This window comes from Pinus tabuliformis, chromosome 7 (genome assembly GCF_031772625.1).
Source record: "Pinus tabuliformis cultivar Carrire ecotype Pingquan chromosome 7, CPIR1, whole genome shotgun sequence".
NCBI lineage: Eukaryota > Viridiplantae > Streptophyta > Pinopsida > Pinales > Pinaceae > Pinus > Pinus tabuliformis.
Window position 1 is genome coordinate 292,750,105 of NC_142293.1, and position 19,783 is coordinate 292,769,887.

General features: G+C 39.5%; 1 protein-coding gene across 1 annotated transcript in view; it reads right to left on the minus strand.

Annotated features, from left to right (window-relative positions):
* LOC149247036 (uncharacterized) overlaps nt 1-19,783 on the minus strand; it is a 182,821-nt gene that overhangs the window by 3,862 nt on the left and 159,176 nt on the right. The window contains exons 6-8 of the mRNA XM_089443169.1: nt 16,712-16,852; nt 16,338-16,479; nt 16,095-16,256 (exon numbers count right to left, since the gene is read on the minus strand). Of these exons, the coding sequence (XP_089299295.1) occupies nt 16,095-16,256; nt 16,338-16,479; nt 16,712-16,852 (445 nt within the window). The remainder of the gene's footprint in view (nt 1-16,094; nt 16,257-16,337; nt 16,480-16,711; nt 16,853-19,783) is intronic.

A 19,783-nucleotide genomic window follows, 5' to 3' on the forward strand; every position in this document is an offset into this window, starting at 1 on the left:
CCAGGGCTCAACAAAGGCAGCCAGGAGTTGCGCAGTGCCTCAAGGGCTAGTAGTGGGTGACGCAAGAGGGCCAGAGGGCTGACACAATGCCTCCAAAGGCTGACACAGGCCAAGCCGGAGTGAACACTGAGCTAACGTTTGGGCCAAAGAGAGGCTGACGCAGTCCATACAGGCTCACGTTGGGGTTCCGTGGGGTAGATTGCAACTAGGAGCTACCAGAGTGTTTATCCGGGGTTTCAGCCGGAATATCTGCTTCCGAGTAAAGAGGTACTACTGTCGAGATTTTTCTCTGTTGGGTGAGCCGGATTTGGCACCAGATTGTATTCTGAAAAATGCTTAATAAATCAAACCCTCAGATAGCTGCACTAGTTTTCTCGCATTGGGCTTTTTCGGGGACATTATTCCAAAAACAACGGTGTCACTTGTGTGCTTGTTTCTATTTCCTTCAGTTGATGATCTGTAATGTGTTGAGCATGTACTTGTATTTATTTCCAGTATTTACATGGTAAATAACTTGTTAATTAACAGAACAAGTAGGTAGGAATAAATCAGTAAAGTGCATTAAGTGTTTCTAACGTGTCAGACTTAGAAGTTCCAACACAAATGTCATGGATCAAGCCAAATCTAATCTTAGCCACTGATTAGGGACTCAATCTCGGTCGTTGAATTGTCAATGAGAAAAGTAAAGAGGAGGCTTGAGGGTCACTTGGAGAACACACCGAGTTGATCAAGAATTCGATTTTCTAGGGCAGGGCTTGCTGAGGAAATCGAAGGAGTGATTAGAGTTGCAGCTGAGGGGCAGTGAATACAGAAGCAGAGAGGCAGAGAGGGTACCGGGAGCATCAGCGCAGAAGCCAAGAGAGGGTTGACGCAGAGCCAACTAGAGGCCACGCAAAAGCAGCCAGAGGCCACGCAGAGGCAGCCAGGAGCTGCGCAGTGCCAGAGAGAGCCAGTGTGGGTGACGCAGAGGCTCCAGAGGCTGACGCAGAGCCTCCAGAGGCTAACGCAGGGCTAGTTGGGGTGACGCTAGGCCAAAGAGGCTGACACTAGGAGATTTCGTGGGGCAGATTGGAGCTGAGAGCTGTGGATTGTACATCCGAGGTTTTAAGCTGGAATATCTGTCTCCGACTGAGAGGTACTACTGCAGAGAGCATTCTCTGTTGGGTGAGCCATTTCTGGCACCCAGATTGTATTGTGAAACTATTCAATAATAAACCCTCAAATAGCTACATTGGTTTTCCCGCATTGGGTTTTTCCGAGGACATTAGTCCAAAAATAACAGTGTCACCTATGTGCTTGTTTTTTTCCTTCAGTTGATGATCTGTATGTGTTAAACATGTACTTGTCTTTATTTTCAATATTACCATGGTAAATAACTTGTTAATTAACAGAACAAGTAGGAAGAAATAAATCAGAAAGTACATGAAGGATTTCTAACAGATAGACTTAGAAATTCCAACATGGTATCAAAGCATGGTTGCAGATCACAAGAGAACTGAGGGCATCAGCCGAGCAGAGCAGCAGCAGCAGAAACAACTGTCCTGAGTGACAGAAGTTGTTCCTAGCGGAAAAGCAGCAAGGAAGAGGTAATGCAGTGCCTGCATCATCAAGTTTGAGCAGGGAGAAGGATCAGCCAATGGCAAAAAGGAGCAGACCTGACCTACGCAGTGCCTGGTCATCTTTCTCAGTCAAGAAGGATTGATGCCCGTGGCCAGGAGGTGCAGATTTTGTTGGTGGCGAGATTGTGCAGAGTCTAGAGGCTCTAACCTTCAGTTTGTTGGGGCATAGGAGGCAATGGATAAGTTGCGAAGTGAAGCTGGTGGGGTATTGTGGTCAAAACAGTACCTAACAGGGCAAGACCAAGGAGGAGGGAGTTGCTACCGAGGATTTCTAGCCAAGAAATCGGGATAAGTGGTGCAGCTGCACTAACGATCGGAGTGGGGGCATCTCGACATTGGCAGAGGGGTTTCCAGGAGGGAAATCAAGGCTTAGAGGAAATCGCACCGAGAACTTCCAGGAGGGAAGTAGAAAGACTTGAAAGAGTCGAAAGAGGAGCAACGAGATGGCAGTGAACGGGGTAAGACATCAGGACAAATTGAACGAGCCTCAAACTTCATAGTCTGGAAGGCTAGGATCTTGTCCGTTCTAGACAGAAATCGTCTCAAGGACTTCGCCTTGAAAACGATAGCGATCTCAGTTGACCGGCTAAGAACGATAAGTATGAGGAGACAATGGCGAGGGCCAAGAGCATCATCCTTGACGTGGGTTAAAGACTATGTAGTACCACATATTTCTGAAAGGGACATGGCAAATGTGATGTGGGAGGCCCTGACGAAATTGTATCAACATACTTCCGTGCAAAGGAAGATGCTACTAGAAAATCAGTTGTGGTCATATCAGATGAAAAAAGGAGAACAGATCGACACCTTCCTAGGTCGATTGAAGGAGATTCGGGATCAGCTGAGTTCAATAGGGGCCACGCCGGATCAGGAATTAATGGTGAGGAACGCATTGAACGCAGTCTCATAGGATTGGGAGGTATTTGTCCTGAGCATACTGGGCAGATCGACCCTTCCAGATTGGGAGGAAATGTGAGCAGCTCTTCGTCAAGAAGATATCAAAGGCTAACCAAGGCAGGAAGCAGTGGCAAGGGGTTCAGAATCAAGAAGGGGGAAGAGGAGGATGTTGCCCTAGCATCTGAGGGAAAGCAGGAGAAACGAAAGAAGAATGACCTCTCCAGGGTCAAATACTTCCACTATGGGGAACTAGGTCATTATGTGAGCCAGTGTCAGAGGAAGAAGAGCAAGGGAGAGGCTTCTGAGACCAAGGCTGCGCCAGCAAGGGCGGAGAAAGAAGTGGAGACAGTTGATGACTGTGCCATGAGTGCTCATGCACCTCGTGAGAGGAAATGGGGAGACATTGAGCTATCGTCAGATGGACTACAGACAATGAGGCACAGGATCCTCGAGGTACCCAACCTCTTGGATTATACATTACTCCGGGAGCCCTGAAGAGGAGTAGCAGAACTGACGGAGATATTAGAGTTGGGAGATCAATTACTTCTCAGTAACTGAGTTGCAGTGCGGCAGTTAGCAGTGGCAGTGCTATGTGCAGCATGATGAGAGGGATTACAGTGCAGATACAGCAGTGACAGTGGCAGGGCCATGGGCAGTAGCACGGATGTAGAGGGAGTTGTTGTACAAAATCAGCAGTGCAGTGGCAGGGCCATGGGTAGCAGTAAGAGGAAATGGCGAGACATCGAACTGTAGTCAGACAGACTACAGGCGATGAGGGGCAGGATCCTCGAGGTACCCAACCTCTTGGATTATACCTTGCTATGGGAGCCCGAAGAGGAGTAGCAGAACTGACGGAGATGTCAGAGTTGGGAGATCAGTTACTTACTTCTCAGTAACTGAGTTGCAGTGCAACAGTTAGCAGTGGCAGTGCTATGGGCAGCACGATGCAGCATGATGAGAGGGATTGCAGTGCAGATGCAGCAGTGGCAGTGGCAGGGACATGGGCAATAGAACGGATGTAAAGGGAGCTGTTGTACAGATGAAGCAGTGGCAATGGCAGGGCCATGGATAGAAGTACACGATGCAGCAGTGCAGAGGATGTTGGGCAGCATGCCTAGCATCAGCATAAGGACAGATGCCGAATGATCAGGGTGATACTCAGTGGAGAGTATTACTAGAGCACAGTCCTCGCTCATAGGGAGTGTTGATTTGGGGGTAGCATTGGATGTGCTCTAGCCACGAAAATTGGTGGAGAGGCTAAAGCACATGAGATCTCCAATACCCAGAAATGGTTTGGGCAGAATCTAACCAGTTTGGGAGATATTAAAATAATTAATATTTTTAATGGAGTCCCTAAGTCTAAACTTAGGGAAAATAAATTATTAATGTGAATTAATATAAAACTGAGTTAGAATGGTCCAAATGTCATGGATCAAGCCAGATCTAATCTTAGTTGTTGATTAGGGACTTAATCTCGGTCGTTGAATTGTCAACAAGAAAAGTATAAGAGGAGGCTTGAGGGTCACTTGGAGGACACACCAAGTTGATCAAGAATTCGATTTTCTGGGGCAGGGCTTGCTAAGGAAATCGAAGGAGTGATCAGAGTTACAGCTGAGGGGCAGTGAATACAAAAGCAGAGAGGCAGAGAGAGTACCAGGAGCATCAGCACAAAAGCCAGGAGAGGGTTGACGCAGAGCCAGCTAGAGGTCACACAGAAGCAACCAGAGGCCACGCAAAGGCAACCAGGAGTTGCGCAATGCCATAGAGAGCCAGCGTGGGTGATGCAAAGGCTCCAGAGGCTAACACAGAGCCTCTAGAGGCTGATGCATGGCTAGTTGGGGTGACGTTGGGTTGACATTGGGCCAGAGAGGTTGACGCAGACCCTAGAGGCTAATGTTGGGAGATTTCGTGGAGGAGATTGGAGCTGAGAGCTGTGGGATTGTACATCCGAGGTTTTTAGCTGGAATATCTGTCTCCGACAGAGAGGTACTACTGCCGAGAGAATTCTCTGTTGGGTGAGCCATTTCTGGCACCAAGATTGTATTCTGAAATTGCTTAATAATAAAACCCTCAGATAGCCGCACCAGTTTTCCCGCATTGGGTTTTTCCGGGGACATTAGTCCAAAAATAACGATATCACCAGTCTGCTTGTTTTTTCCTGCAATTGATGATATGTATGTGTTGAGCATGTATTTGTATTTATTTTCAGTATTTACATGGTAAATAACTTGTTAATTAATAGAACAAGTAGGAAGAAATAAATCAGAAAGTACATGAAGGATTTCTAACAGATAGACTTAGAAATTCCAACACATCCTAGGAGGTTTTTTAACCTCGCTGATTACCTGTGTTTCTAGACACATGCTAATCAGAAGAGTTTTTTCCTTCTAGCTTAAACCCCAAAGCTAGGGTGAAATTTATTGTCAGATTATTAGGTGAGTCCTAGTGTTTTTAGTCGAGTCTAATGTAAAAGTTATTTGGGAATAATTTAAGCTAGTTGGCTTAATTATTTTTACAAATCACTTGGTCTACTAGATCATATTGTGTCGCAGATGTGTTATGTGTCTTGAGGATCTAAGCTGAATGTGTATTCCCCTTTGAGGATTGAAAATGTAAAATCTTATGTATTAGAGGGTGGAAAAAAATTAAATCCAACTCATCTGTAAATTAATTAACTTTTCTAGCAAAATCAAATTAAATCCTAAGCTAGAAAATTTATTAATTAGAGTAAGTTAAATTGTCTTAGCAAAAATAATTCTCCAAGTGGAAAAATTTGCTGGTCTTAAAAGAATCAATTTTTAAAGGTCCTCCACCAAGGGAATATTGTACATTTCAAAAAAAATTTGGATCCTTGGACCTTGGTGGTTAACTCAAAGTCAATTTTTTAAGGAAATTAACTCAAAATAATTAATTTTGAGCTAATAAAAATGGAATTAAATAATAAATTCAAAAATTCCTCAAAAATGAAAAATCAAGGGCCGAGATTAAAAGATCTTGAAGAGTTTATCAATGGCCAAGATTATTTTGACAGCTATCAAAGAAACTAGTCATTATTTTTCCACTTGGAGGATACATCTTTAAATTAGAGAGTCATTAGAGTCTCTAGCATCTTGATCTTTGTCTAGAATATTGTTGTTGAAGCATTTTTTTTTAACTGTTGTCCCGTTGGGAACTATTTTTTCTGCTATAATAAAAAATAGTGGGGGCAACTCGAAGTGTTTTTGTTCGTTGATTTGTGGTATGTATTGACTACGGGTTTCCTATGTTGTGCTTTATGTGATTATTTTGAGATAATACATAGTGCTTGCAAGTACTCAATCCTTGCTCTCCAAGTTCATAGACTGTGGGCAAGGATCCTTTTGCTTGGATCCCTAGTTTTTATATAGTGGATTATGTTGAAAAGTGTAACTAGGTTTGATCTTCATAATTACATGTAATTGTGACTTTTGTAATTGATGTAATAAAGGAAATAAAATTATTTTTGTAAGCCTTGCTTCATGGGTTTCATGAGCAAGTGATTTTATTTTAGGTGGCTCCCATTGAGACCCTTAGGATTTGTCATTAAGGTCAAATAATTAATGTCATGTATGAAGAGCTCTTCTTGAGCATATGTAAAATGTATATGAGTCAATCAAGTGTCTAGAAAGCCCTCCAAAAGATAAGCATAGTCCTCCTCTTCATATGTCGGCCTACAAGATGATATAATGGTTCATGTCGGCTCACTCGAGAAGACACGTCCATTCAGTGCTCATGTCGGCTTAATATATATGGACCAATCACTATAAATAGGGTGGAAGAACTTCGCATAAAACACGGTTAACAGTTCGAATACTTTTGTGGTTTTTGGAGAGCAGTTACAATGAAGTATTTCAGATGTCTAATCACCGTGCAGAACTTGGATAAGGTAAGAACTACGAGGAGATCTAGGGACAGAACCTCATAGATCTCTGTGGTTTTCAAATGGGTAGTAGCAGAGGCAAGTTCTGATATATATCTATGAAATTTCGGTGAATAGAGACAGCAAGAACGCAGATCATCTATATTTTCAATGAAGGACAAGACTATAGTTATGTGGAAGGGAATTCGGATCCATCTCTAAAGTAGATCACAGTGGCAGCGAAGAAGTATATTGGTCTATGTATAGACCACAGTCCGAAGCTCTTGAAGTAGTCACAGTTTCGTGTTATGCTACAGTGATTTGGTACTATCACTACTGGAAGAATTCGATCTCTCACAGAAGAAAGGTCACAATAGATCTCATTGTTGTTACAAAGAAGGAAGGGTTCGTTGGTATATTAGAAGGCAGCAAATATGGTTCAATGTCTGAAGTTTAAGGAACCCAGAAAAAGCAATCAAGAAGGAGGAGGAGGACTTGTGTCTTGATCAGGGAGTGGCTAATAGGTCAAGGGTCTTGGTCTTGGTATTCGTCAATTGGAATCTCTATAAGAATAATTTGTGTGGGTTTTCCTCTCAAAGAGTGAGAGGTTTTGGCCTTGGCTCATAGCCTACATGTTGTGTCTCTTGTCTATTTATGTTCTTGCATTGGTTACTGTTTGATGACGAAGAACACTAAGAATCTAACGTAAAGAAGATTCTAATCTAATCAAGTAAAAAGCATTCACAAGCAGTAACCAAGAAGAGAAATCAACTAATTCTAATGCCCTAGATTTCTCAACGTGGTATCAGAGCTAAGGTGTTGAATTCAAAGAAAGGGCATCTAATTAAAGAGACATTCAAGGATCGAGTTTCAAGAAAGGCATCAAAGCAAGTTGAAGGTTATCAAAGCAAAAGATCAAGATCTACACTGACAAATCAAACCCTAGATCGAAGACGCAATCTACAACAGCAAGAGCTTTTGTTTCTATACTCCTCTTCAAAAGACCACAAAGACCCTCATCAAGTTATCTACAAAGTAAGGTAGCTTGAAGTACTTTAAATCTGACGATCACATCATCTTGGAGAAAATTGAAACCCTAGTAGCAATTCTGATCTTGAAGTATCCTGAAAGTAAGAAGCCATTATCATCATCTTCAAAGCTATGAGGCAAGTTCCCTCTCATTCAAGCAAGGTTCCTCTCCTTGCCCTTGAAGAAGATCATCCAAGGAAGTAGGAAATACATCTTCTTCAACCATCATCCAAGTGATCAAGTAAGAAGATTTCATCTTCACTTGTCAAGTATCTTTCATTCTTTAATCAATTTGGTAAAATGACTTCATGTTTGCAAGGAGATCTATAAGATGGATGGGTCATCGAAATTCCTTGCATAGAAAAGGAGGATAGATATAGTCCTCGAAGAAAGTGAATTCATTGAACATATCTCCTTTGAATTCATGGAAAGGGATTCTTATGAAAGGTCCCCTCATATAGCAATATTGAAGACATCAAAGAGATGTATATGATAAACTCGTAAGAATATTCTCTGAAGATGTGGTAAAGAAGGTCACATGACTTAGATTTGATCTACACAAAAATTAAAGGTATCAAAGGATGAAGGATATCTTCATAAGATCTCATCTACGAGATCTGGGAGAGATGATAAGAAGATAATCACCATTGATCTAAAATACACTAACTGATGATCAAGGTAACAAATATCCATGGGGATAAGAAAGTTACCTCATTCGACAACTTGTGGTTTCTATGCAAGATAGAAGAAGACAAGTTGAGGGCAAAAGTGTTGAAGGTTAAAGGACTCAAACATTTGCTGGAAGGAAAGGAAGTTTGGAAAATTTTGGTCCTCAGAAAAGAAAGAAGAGCATAGTTGAGATTCAATGCTATGGAAGTAAAGACTATGGACTTTACAGGAAAGATTGTCCTAAAGGGACAATATCAAAAGAAAGAAAAGAAGCCCATATCACCGAAGAAGTGGAGGAAGCTGAAGAAGAAAGGAAGTCCAAGAAAAGAGAAAGTAAGAGATCTCCACTGAGATAGTCTCCCCCACAAAAGTTCTTGTCATAACTCCTAAACCTTATAGGAGTTGGCCATAATAAATAATAAGATACATTGTGGCATCATGGAACCATTAGAAACAAGAGCTTGTGACATCACCATAGGAAACATGAAGGATGTCTAATAGTCAACTTAGAAGGATATAGCTCTTCTTGAGCATATGTAAAACGTATGAGTCAATCAAGTGTCTAGAAAGCCCTCCAAAAGATAAGCACAGTTCTCCTCTTTCTATGTCGGCCTACAAGATGATATAATGGCTCATGTCGGCTCACTCAAGAAAAAACATTCATTCGGTGCCCACAACCTCCTAAACACCAGCAAACTGAAGGTTAGAGCTCCTAGGCTCTACGCAATCCCGGCACGGCAAATCAACCTCCTCAGCCAACTGCATCAGCCCTCCTAGGCTCTGCGTGAGCCGTCTTTGCCTCCCTCAGCCTTTGCATTGCCTCTTCCTGGCTCAATCTTGATGACACAGGCATTGTGTCACCCTTTCCTTGCTGCTACTCTGCTAGGAACAGCTTCTGTCACTCGGGACAGCTGTTTTTCTGTTGTTGCTGCTCTGCTCAGCTGATGTCCTTAGTTCTCATGTGATCTGCAACCACGCTCTGATACCATGTTGGAATTTCTAAGTCTAACCCGTTAGAAACCCTTCATGTACTTTCTGATTTATTCCTACCTACTTGTTTCGTTAAATTAACAAGTTATTTACCATGTAAATACTGGAAATAAATACAAGTGCATGCTCAACACATTACAGATCATCAACTAAAGGAAACAGAAACAAGCACACAAGTGACATTGTTGTTTTTGGACCAATGTCCATGGAAAAACCCAATGCAAGAAAACCAGTGTAGCTATCTGAGCGTTTTATTATTATGCAGTTTCAATACAATCTGGGTGCCACAACCAGCTCACCCAACAAAGAATAATTTCGACAGTAGTACCTCTCAGTCGAAGACAGATGTTCCGGCTGAAACCCGGGATAATCACTCCAGCAACTTCACAGCTCCAATCTGCCCCACGAAACCCCAGCATCAGCCTCTAGGGACAGTGTCAGCCCTTTCTAGCCCAGCATTTGCCCAGCGTTACTCTATCTTGGCCTGCGTCAGCCTCTAGAGGCACTCGTCAGCGCTCTGGCCCTCTGCGTCGCCCACGTTGGCCCTCTGAGGCACTGCACAGCTCCTGGCTGCCTCTGCGTGAGCCCTGGCTGCCTTTGCGTGAGCCCCTGGCTGGTTCTGCGTCCCTCACTCTCAGCTACTGCGTTGATCCTCCTAGTGCTATCTCTGCCTCTCTACTTTTGTATTCACTGACCCTTAGCTGCAACTCTGATCATTCTCTCGACTTCCTCATCAAACCCAGCCCTAGAAAGTCGAAATCTTGATCAACTCGGTGTGTTCTCCAACTGACCCTCAAGCCTCCTCTTATACTTTTCTCGTTGGTCCATCAACGGCCGAGATCAAATCTCTAATCAACGGCTAAGATTAGATTTGGCTTAATCCATGACTTTTGGACCTTTCTAACCCAGTTTTATATTAATACCCATTAATCTTTTATTTTCCTAAGTTTAGACTTAGGAACTCCATTAAAATATTAATTATTTTAATATCTCTCAAACCGGTTAGAATCTGCCCAAACCCTTTCTGGGTATTGGATATCTCGTATTCCTTAGCCTCTCCACCAATTTTCGTGGCTAGAGCACATCTGATGCTACCCCAAATCAATATAAGGGAAGGGTAATTCAATTGTAGTTGGGCCGGAAATTCTCCAGGAGGCCAGGGGAATTCCTTCTAGAGGAGAAATCAACTAGGACATCATTTTTGCAGCAGTTCCAGGGCTTAGAGTTGGGTCATGTGTAAGCATTGTGCAGGCGTTGTACGACTAGCTAGTTTTTCCAGCTGTCAGAGCTAGATCAGGCTTGGTGTTCAGGTATTTGCCTCACAAATATTTAGGCCAGATTATTTTGCTAATTGGATTGCCAATTGGGCATCCATAAAATTGTACTCAGAATTTCTCATTGTTGCTTAATAATAAAAACCCTCAGTGGTTGCACCGGTGTTCCCACATTGGGTTTTTTCAGGGACTTGTGTCCAAAAATAACATTGTTATATTTTTATGTGTGCCAGTATTTTCTCAGCTTCCAGATTATCTTCTGCAGTATTTATTTTTTTGAAGATTGCAATGTGATTAATTCCTTGTTTCCATAGCAATAAATTGCTAAATAAATTTACAGTTAGAAGAATTAATTCCAGTTGCTGCAATAGAATTTCAGTGGTGAAATTTTCACAGCTTTCAGCGCACCTTTCTTATATTTGGACTTGGCAGCATCAAGAGCATTTTTTGTTGGCTTGGGTACTTTTTCTTCCACATATTCCAAGACATCATTATCATCCAATATGGCTTCCAACCTGATCTTCCAAGAAGCAAAATTTGATGAGTCACCCAGCTTCTTTGTATACTTGAAGTAAGAGGTAGACATCTTGACCAACTCAAATAGGCTCCTTTAGCTTCTTCCAAAAATGATTGCTTCAAAGGTGATTTCTTTAGTCTCTTGTCTCCTTGGGCTTGTCTTCACCTTAGCTCTGATCCTATATTAATTTTCTATTTAGTACAAGCACTTAGCCCAATTATTTTCTTCAATTAGCAATCACTTTTAAATAAATTTGATCTTCCAACAACAATGAGCAATTGTAGATAGAACTGTAATTCAAATGCAAAAGAATACAGCCAAGACGATGAGACAAGAGAGACACAAGATTTGGTCAAAGACCAGGGAAAAACCCTTTCAAATTCTTTTTCTATTAGATTCTCATCAAATGTTTAGCACAAAGATTACAATTTTCCAATTCAACAAGAAAGAGTCAAAGTCAAATCTTTGACTTATCCAACAATTCACTAACCAATATCCAAGAGATGAGACCAAAAGTCAAATTTGGTCAACAAGTCAAATCTATAGTTCTGGTCAAAATCAACAACAATTGTAGCAGCCCTAGCAAGTCAATGGTCAACAGTTAAAATTCCTTCAATTCAGCTCAATCAATAGTAAAAAAGAGTGGCCTAAAATTTAGTCAAAACATTCCCAAATCAGTGCCTCCAAATCACTTTGACCCGTTGAAACCCTAGTTGCAAATCTATGGTCAACATTGGTCAAACAACCCAAAAAAGTTCGCTCAAATAGTCTTTGACTTCAGCCCTCCAAAACAAATTCAAATCTAATCAAACCAAGTCAAAATGAGCAAAGTCAACGTTGGTCAAAGGTTGGTCAAAGTCCCAAAACAGAAGCAGAATTCAACCCAATCAGAAAGACTCTCTCCCCTCTTCACACGTGTAAAAAAATGTTGGAATATGTAACTAGGTATTTATAATGCCTATTGTAATCATGATTTTATGTATTTGATATTAGAGAGAAAAGAAATTTATTATTGTCATTCTTGAGGCATGGGTTTCATGCTCAAGATAAATTTATTTACAGGTCAAGCACCCATTAAGTGCTTCTAGGTTTGTCATAGAATTATGAAGTCAAAAGAGTCATTATCATACATGTAAGACTGCTTTGGAATTTTGTATCTTGTTCTCTGTTGTAGATAATTGCATTTTTAAACTTTTTCAACATTACATTCACCCCATAACATTATATCATCATTAGCAATTATGTAGAGAGAAAAATAACATCACAAAGGAGTGGAACAGTAAAGAACAGTGGAAGAAAAACATGCACAATAGAGACACCATGATTTACGTCAGAGACCATGGCAAAACCCCACAAGGGGGAAAACCCAACCATATTGTTCTTCTTAGATATCAATCAAAGTTTAGCTGAGATACAAAGTACAAATATCAGGAGACACCAATCAGATTAGGCCACCTAGGGCCAATCCAACAGCAGACCACATCATTGTTATAAGAGCATAATATACATCACTGTCATTGTCATACTTCACAGTTGTTGTCATTAAGGTTCCGCCATCATAGTCATAGCAACCTCATGGAGACAAACCATACATTAGTGTCTTTGTCATACGCTAGGGATCACTTCCATGCATCAAATGCCTTGTAGATCATTGTCACATATCAAGAACATTGTTATGAAGATCAGGGCATTGTCAAATACATTGAGGTCAATGCTATTTATATATGTATCAAGATCATTATCACAACCTTGTTGTGTTTGTCATACATCATTTCATAAACACAAGTATCAGTTATAACTATCATAAGACAAGGTCACTTTTATGTCAAGGGTTACTCTGTCAAATATCAAAAGTATCTTTGTCCAAAAATGTTACTACGTTATATCATTGTTCATACATTAATTGCAAGGTTTGTATATGTGTATGTATATATTATATATTATATATATATATATATATATATATATATATATATATATATATAGATATAAACCATAGCGTAATGCAATCCATAGTGAAATGCCACGGAGTCAAACAATACCACTTGTAACATAATTCGATACCACAAATTCAAACGATAATACAATTTGATGCCACAAAGTCAAACGATAATACAATTTGACGCCACAAAGTCAATCGATGATGCCACAGAGTCAAATGATACCACACAATATAGGTTTGCCACGATGCCACAGAGTATAGAGATACAAGGTATAAAGTATAGCAATGCCAGAGTAGAGATAACGATGCCACTATAGAGAGCGATTCCATAAAACATTGATGCAAGCCACTATAATGACATTTATGCGAGCCACTGTAAAATTGTAACCCATAAAAACATTGATGAAAGCCATTGTAATACCATTGATGCGAGTCACTATATGGTGCGAACCTTAGAGATAGTGAGCCATAGAGATGAGCTGCAAACAACTGTAGTTATATGTGGGCCAACAGAACAAGCCATTGTAACAATGTGAACCAATAGAATGAACCACCTTAACAATGCAAACCAATAGAATGAGCCATTGTAATAATACGAGTCAGTTGTTGTAGAATGTGTGCACTGTGTATACAAATGTAAGCCACGTATAAACAAAGCGAGCCTCAAAAGAATACAATATGAGCCACATTGAGCCATAGAGAGACATGCGAGCCACAACGAATTATGAACCAATGCGATCCACAGAGAATTACAAACCATAGAGAATAAATGTGAGCTTACAAACCAAACGTGATCCAAGGAGATGTGTGTCCTTTATGAAGCATAAAGGGGTCAAATATATAAGCTTCTATATGGTCTGAATGGATGCCTCTATTTGTGGAACCGACCTGAGTTTGTGTCATAACAATTTATTATTTGCCACTTAATTATTTTACTTGGATTCTTGATGGGTTGACTTTGAGGATTACTTTGCCCAATATGGAATTTTCCATGTCAAATATTAATGAGAGGAGTGCCAAACCAATTTGCACATATTAATAATAATATTTCTCTTTGTTCAATTGAATTCTTCCTTTGGGGTAGATGGGTTTCCTATGGGGAAATTCATCCCAAAGCTGCCCAAATTTCAACATTCCTTTATCCAATAAATCTCTTTAGCCTTGTCTAGAAAATGTCCTCAATAAAACAAACCAACCACAACCCAAGGTCTTGAAAAAATACACTTTACAATTCTTCTTTCTTTCATTCATGTTCAACTATGCTACAATGGGAAGAGGGAGTCTCCTACACCGTATCTGTGAAAATTTCTTGAAGTGCAGCAGCTGGAATTAATTCTCCTAACTGATTAACAGTTTATTAATTTTCTGATTAATACCAAATTAATCACACTGCAAATTCTTCACAAAAAAATACTACATAAGAAAAAATAGAAACTAAGAAATGCTAGCGCACACATAAAAATTGACACCGTTGTTTTTGGACAAAAGTCCCCGAAAAAACCCAATGTGGGAAAACCAGTGCAGTAGTTGAGGGTTTATATTTTATTATATGCAGCAGAAAATATGAGTACAATCTGGATGTTGAAAATTGGCAATCCTACAGAGAAAATATTGGCAAAAATATTGTGAGGAAATTTTCCTCACCCCACGAGCAATTTGGCACTGAAATTGGCCTCAAAAACCCCTCTGCGAACTGTGTCACCCTTTGTGCAGGCACAATTTCGCACTGCCTGGATTTCTCTCTGAACTGCCTGTCCAACCTGCCACTGACTTTGGAAGTGTCTCTCCTGACCTCTGTGAATTTTTCCTGCCTCCGGAACTCTAAAACGACCTCTTGAATCTACAAATCGAACTGCCTCCTAGAGGCTACTATGCAGCCCCTACACAGCCTCCCTGTGGCTATCTCTACCTCCCTGCAAATGACTCTCCAGAACTGGAAATTTGTCCTGCGGTACTATTGACCTCTCCTACCACCTGCAACTCACCCACTAGCTCAATCTCCACTGCTGAATCACTCCTGCTACTAGGAATTTGAACTACCTAGGGCAACTGAGTATATGCACTGGTGTGTTCTCCATCTACCCATCAACCTCTTCTTATAATCTCCAGTTGAGACTTCAACAGCCAAGACTAAAATTTAATCAATGGTTTGAGATCATCTTCAAGTCGATCCGTGAGAGTTTCTAGAGAATTCTCACCTTTCTCAATTAAATACTATTAATTAACCAGTCTTCCTAAGTTAACTTAGGAAAAATTTGAATGATGGTCGTTTAATTTAATTAAGCCATCTCTAGGTGGAATTTCCATAAACGATTTCTGGGTTTTGGAGAGTTCATGTGTTTTAGCCTCTCCACAAAGTGACGAGACTAGAACACCATTCGATGCTACAAAAACTAATAGTGTCATGGTCCTAGCCACTTTTACCAAAAAAGAAACACTACAATCACCATATCAAACTCTAAATAAGGTAGTAGAACCAATGATTGAGCATACTTTTCTCATGGTCATAGCTTTGACATATAAGCATGTTTTTTCCTTGGAGAACCTTGCAAGGAATCTCCTAAGCACTTCCTCGCATTTTGTAGATGACACCCAATGTGAACCCTTAGGTGTTGATTATGGCACCTAACCGGTAGGGATATCAACTGAATGCAACAATGGCAACACAAGTGGTTGAACTGAAACTCCTACATGAAGCACAAAGTACTCAACCACTCAAGTTAGCTCACCAAGATCTCAACATTTAAGATAGTTATAAGAGCAATTTAACCAATAGGGACACCACCTATTGTAATAGTTATCAAATTATAGAAGTGGCATTCTTATTGAGATATAACAACACATAATATAAGTAATAACCAAAATGGGAGGTAAAATGCCCATCAATAGTGATGATAACCCATTTTGGAAAGGGGGGCTCTTTATCATCTCAAAGGTTACAGATGTACAACAATTAGAGACAACTGCCTAAAAACTAATTATCACCCCATCAGGGTGAACTATGAGATTTATAATTATACATGCTCAAATTACAATGACAATAGGATAAAAGATGCTAAATAAGAATCAAATACAACAACAACATGTTACAGCAAATGTGAGAAAAAATGCCCTCTTAATGATGCCATTAGAGTTGACTTCAGCTTGTACTTTTCAAAATTGTAAATTTAGAAGTCAAGATTGGCTGATTTATAAACTGAAAGCTTGGTTCGTCACCGGCCATGACACAAGACAGAATAGAATAACTCAGATAACCCATGTCAGCCTACAAAATACTTACACGGAATGGAAAATTGCTGAAATCAAGAGAGCCTTCAGAATCACAGGGCAGCAGTACTTGAGAGACTCTAACTGCTTGAGATCCACATTCCAAAGTGGAACAATTGGACATATTCAAAGGCCTTGTTAACTGGCTGCAAGTTTGTGAAGGCCCTACAATAACCTGGTCAAAATCCTAGTTTCAGTATAAAAATTCCGCAGTTAAGCCAGCACAGGAAAGATAAAACATAAATTAATGATTAACCTGTTCCTCACGGTAGACATATGGTACACAGTAGAGACGTGTGGCACTACCATATTCCAGACAAATACCCGCAGTTGTCTCAATACCACAGTCAGAATCTCGTGCAATGAAAGGCTTATCCAATGCAATCCAACTACCTTGACTGTCCAGTGTCACCATTGAAATTTCAAATAAAGAGAATTTTGAAAGCACACCAAATCTTAACAGGAAAGATATAGAGATAGGAAACTTCTACACAACATTGTGCTAAACAAAAACACATGAAATGGCACTCGTACTTTTGTGGCATCAACCTCTCTATTACTTATACTAGCATTTGTTGAGCTCCTTCATGATACCACTCTAGTTCATGAAAATATAACATTAAAAATTACCTGAAAAGATTTGACAGAAGAATTTGCTCATCCCATAAAACAAATTCCAACTTGCTACTGCAACTGTCAGCAATCAAAATTTGTCGTCGTTTCAAATGACCAGATTTGCCTTGAACTTCTACTCTTCCAACCTTTTCAACCCTACAAATTAAGGGGATCAACCCTGTCAATCTCTATCAAGATAATAAAAATGCAAAGGATTAAATCATAAGACCATGCTGAAATACAATTTGATCAAAAGAAGTGGAATGCTCATAAATTGTTCAAGGAGAAAGAACTCGATTGCCAGTAATACCATGAAGGTACTTGGGTAATTACTATTCATAAATGAGTTCATGTCGAAGCATAGATATTTAACATATTTTTAAAACATAAATTGATTGTTCTTGTATCCATCTCAGATATCAAAAGTAAGTAGTAAGAAATTTGTAATAGACTCTAAGTGCCTGTCTCCACTGTCTATAAATTTTGTGAACTTCTCTGATTGTTTTGGGAGGCTTCTAGGCCCCAGAAATTGTTTCTGCAGAAGAAAAATACTCACAGAGAATGATTAAATTTCTATATTCTCAGAGGAGGCATCTCAAGCAAGATAGTATACACATCATGTTTAACTTTAATTTTCCAAGCAGAACACATTCTGTATCATTGACAGCCTTGATTTCATTGGATGACATTTCCTCTACATTTCTGTTGCATGAAACATGTCTGCGGCAAAAGTTTCCAAGTTGGCAATGTGTTTTGGAAACAAGTACTTCAAAATGTCAGAAAACTGGGAAACATGAGTATAAAAAAAAAAGGAAAAATATGAAAGAGATTACACAAAATTATAACAGTCAACATTTATGCAGTACATTTATAAGCTCGTAATCCTTTCCTACTAAACTAGTCAACTTTATTTCTTATTAATAAAAGCATCATTCCAAGAGAAAAACAACAGAAAGAAGTAATTGAAGAGATGAATATATACTGCCACAAAATGGAGATATTCGATAATGAAGTTTTAGAACTTGAGAATCCTAAATTAATTTTCCAAATCATGGAGTAGTCATATATCAAACAGAAGGATCACACAATGATGCACATAACGCATAAATATAATATATGGAAAATAATGTTATCAGAAACTTCCACGTTTCTTATTCCCCAAAAACATTTCCAGAACAAAAGAATTCCCTCTAAACTCCAATGAAGCTCGCGAAAAACTTCTTTTGGGATGCTTTTGAATTACAAACTTTTAACAAAATGTCCTAGTCATTCTGGAAATGAGAGGAAGCATATGATATCTTTCTTTTGTTGCAGTCAAACTCAGACAACCTTGGATTCAATAAAAATGCATGTGATATATCCTTAGTCACCAGATACGCCGAATTTGAAGCATTAAATTCGAAATTCGGCGTTTTTCAAGGGAAAACGAACATATTCGGCGTTTTTCAAGGGAAAATTCGGCGTTTTTTCAGACCTTGCAAGGGTTGGTCACCAAGTATCAAGCATTAAACATCACTTTTTTGTGGTCAAATCTCCAAATTTTCATTCCCTAGCTCTGCTAGTTATTTCTCTATAAGGCTGATCTGTTATTGGCATGTGTATGGGCTAACAAACTGTGGTTGCAGCAGTCATAAAGGTCTGATATTTGGTTTTGAGCTAACAATTGGTGAGTGCAGCTATTGAAAAATTGATCTATTCTAATATAAAATTTGATATTAAGCATTTAATAGTCTGATTATAAGGATAATCATGATAAAATTCACTCCATACCATTTCTCATATGCATATGATATATCTATCTTTAATATACATTTTTTTTTTCGAATTTCTATATGTCGAATTTTATGTCGAATTTTATCGACAAACTTTGAGTTGCCGAACTTTATTCGAATTTCATGGTCCTCGAACTCGAACTCGAACTCGAACCTGGTGACTATGGATATATCACATTAAAAATGATTTACCAAAACACGGATACAATCATACATAATATTATACATATATGCATACAACACCCACATGCTAAAAAACAACTTTCAAATGAATCGAACAATAATATGAAACTTATATTACCAGAAAAATGAAAACAGGAAAAGGAATGGGAATGAGAATGGAAGGAGAAATGGCGTTAGAGGGTTTTGGAGGACAAGAGACATGAACCAACCCACGTACCAATCTATATTACACATATAAATTTGTGTTAAATTTTGTAGATGTTCTATGCTAAGAGCAATTTCACTTTTCTCACAGCAATCATACAAGTAGATAAGCAAAATGCAGATAGAACATATAAGCAGATCTTATAGAAGACAAATCAGAAACAAGAAAATGTATGTGTTCGTTTCAGCGGTCAGCAGGATGCTTCAACCAGCAAAGTCTCCTTTTGGTCAGCCAGCCCAGCATGTGTCACAACAACCCTCAACGCTTGGTCAAACTTCTGCGAAACCCTAGCAGCAGAAACCCTAGCATGTGAGTTGTGTTATCATCAAATTCGCTCCAACTTTACCTGTATATATATCCATCAATGAGGGTGTGTGACACATCTGTTGGGCATGTGAGCCTACATTACAAAACTGGCTGACCTAGCACATATAATTTATTAAGAATAATAAATTCAAAATATAAGTTCCGCTCATCGATTAAACTATATTTTTATATGGATTTTACACCTCTCAGAAAGAGGAATCCAACAAAAATATTAGCCTCTTAATCTGAGCATCAGAACATGGAGTTTGGACCTAGTTGTCCAAATTTAACACTCCCTCTCAACTAGGGAGAACTCCATCTATTAGTGCAATTAACATCGTGAGTCATCCCGCCGAAACTTGCTTTGCTGTCTTCTTTATTTCAGAACAGAAGTGGGTCAGTCACAAAGACATCATTCCCCGACTGACATAGTCAGTCCAGAGGTCCCAGACCTCACAAATCTTGATCCCAGATCAAGTGGTTGGACCATGCCATCCTAGATAGAGAGTACGGCAATCTCTGATGCGTCCATCAGTCTTTGCTAATAGTCTCTAGCTTTTCCACACCTCATTGGCCAAATGAGAGGTACTTCCCATGAGCCCTGAACTCAAGGGTAGGATG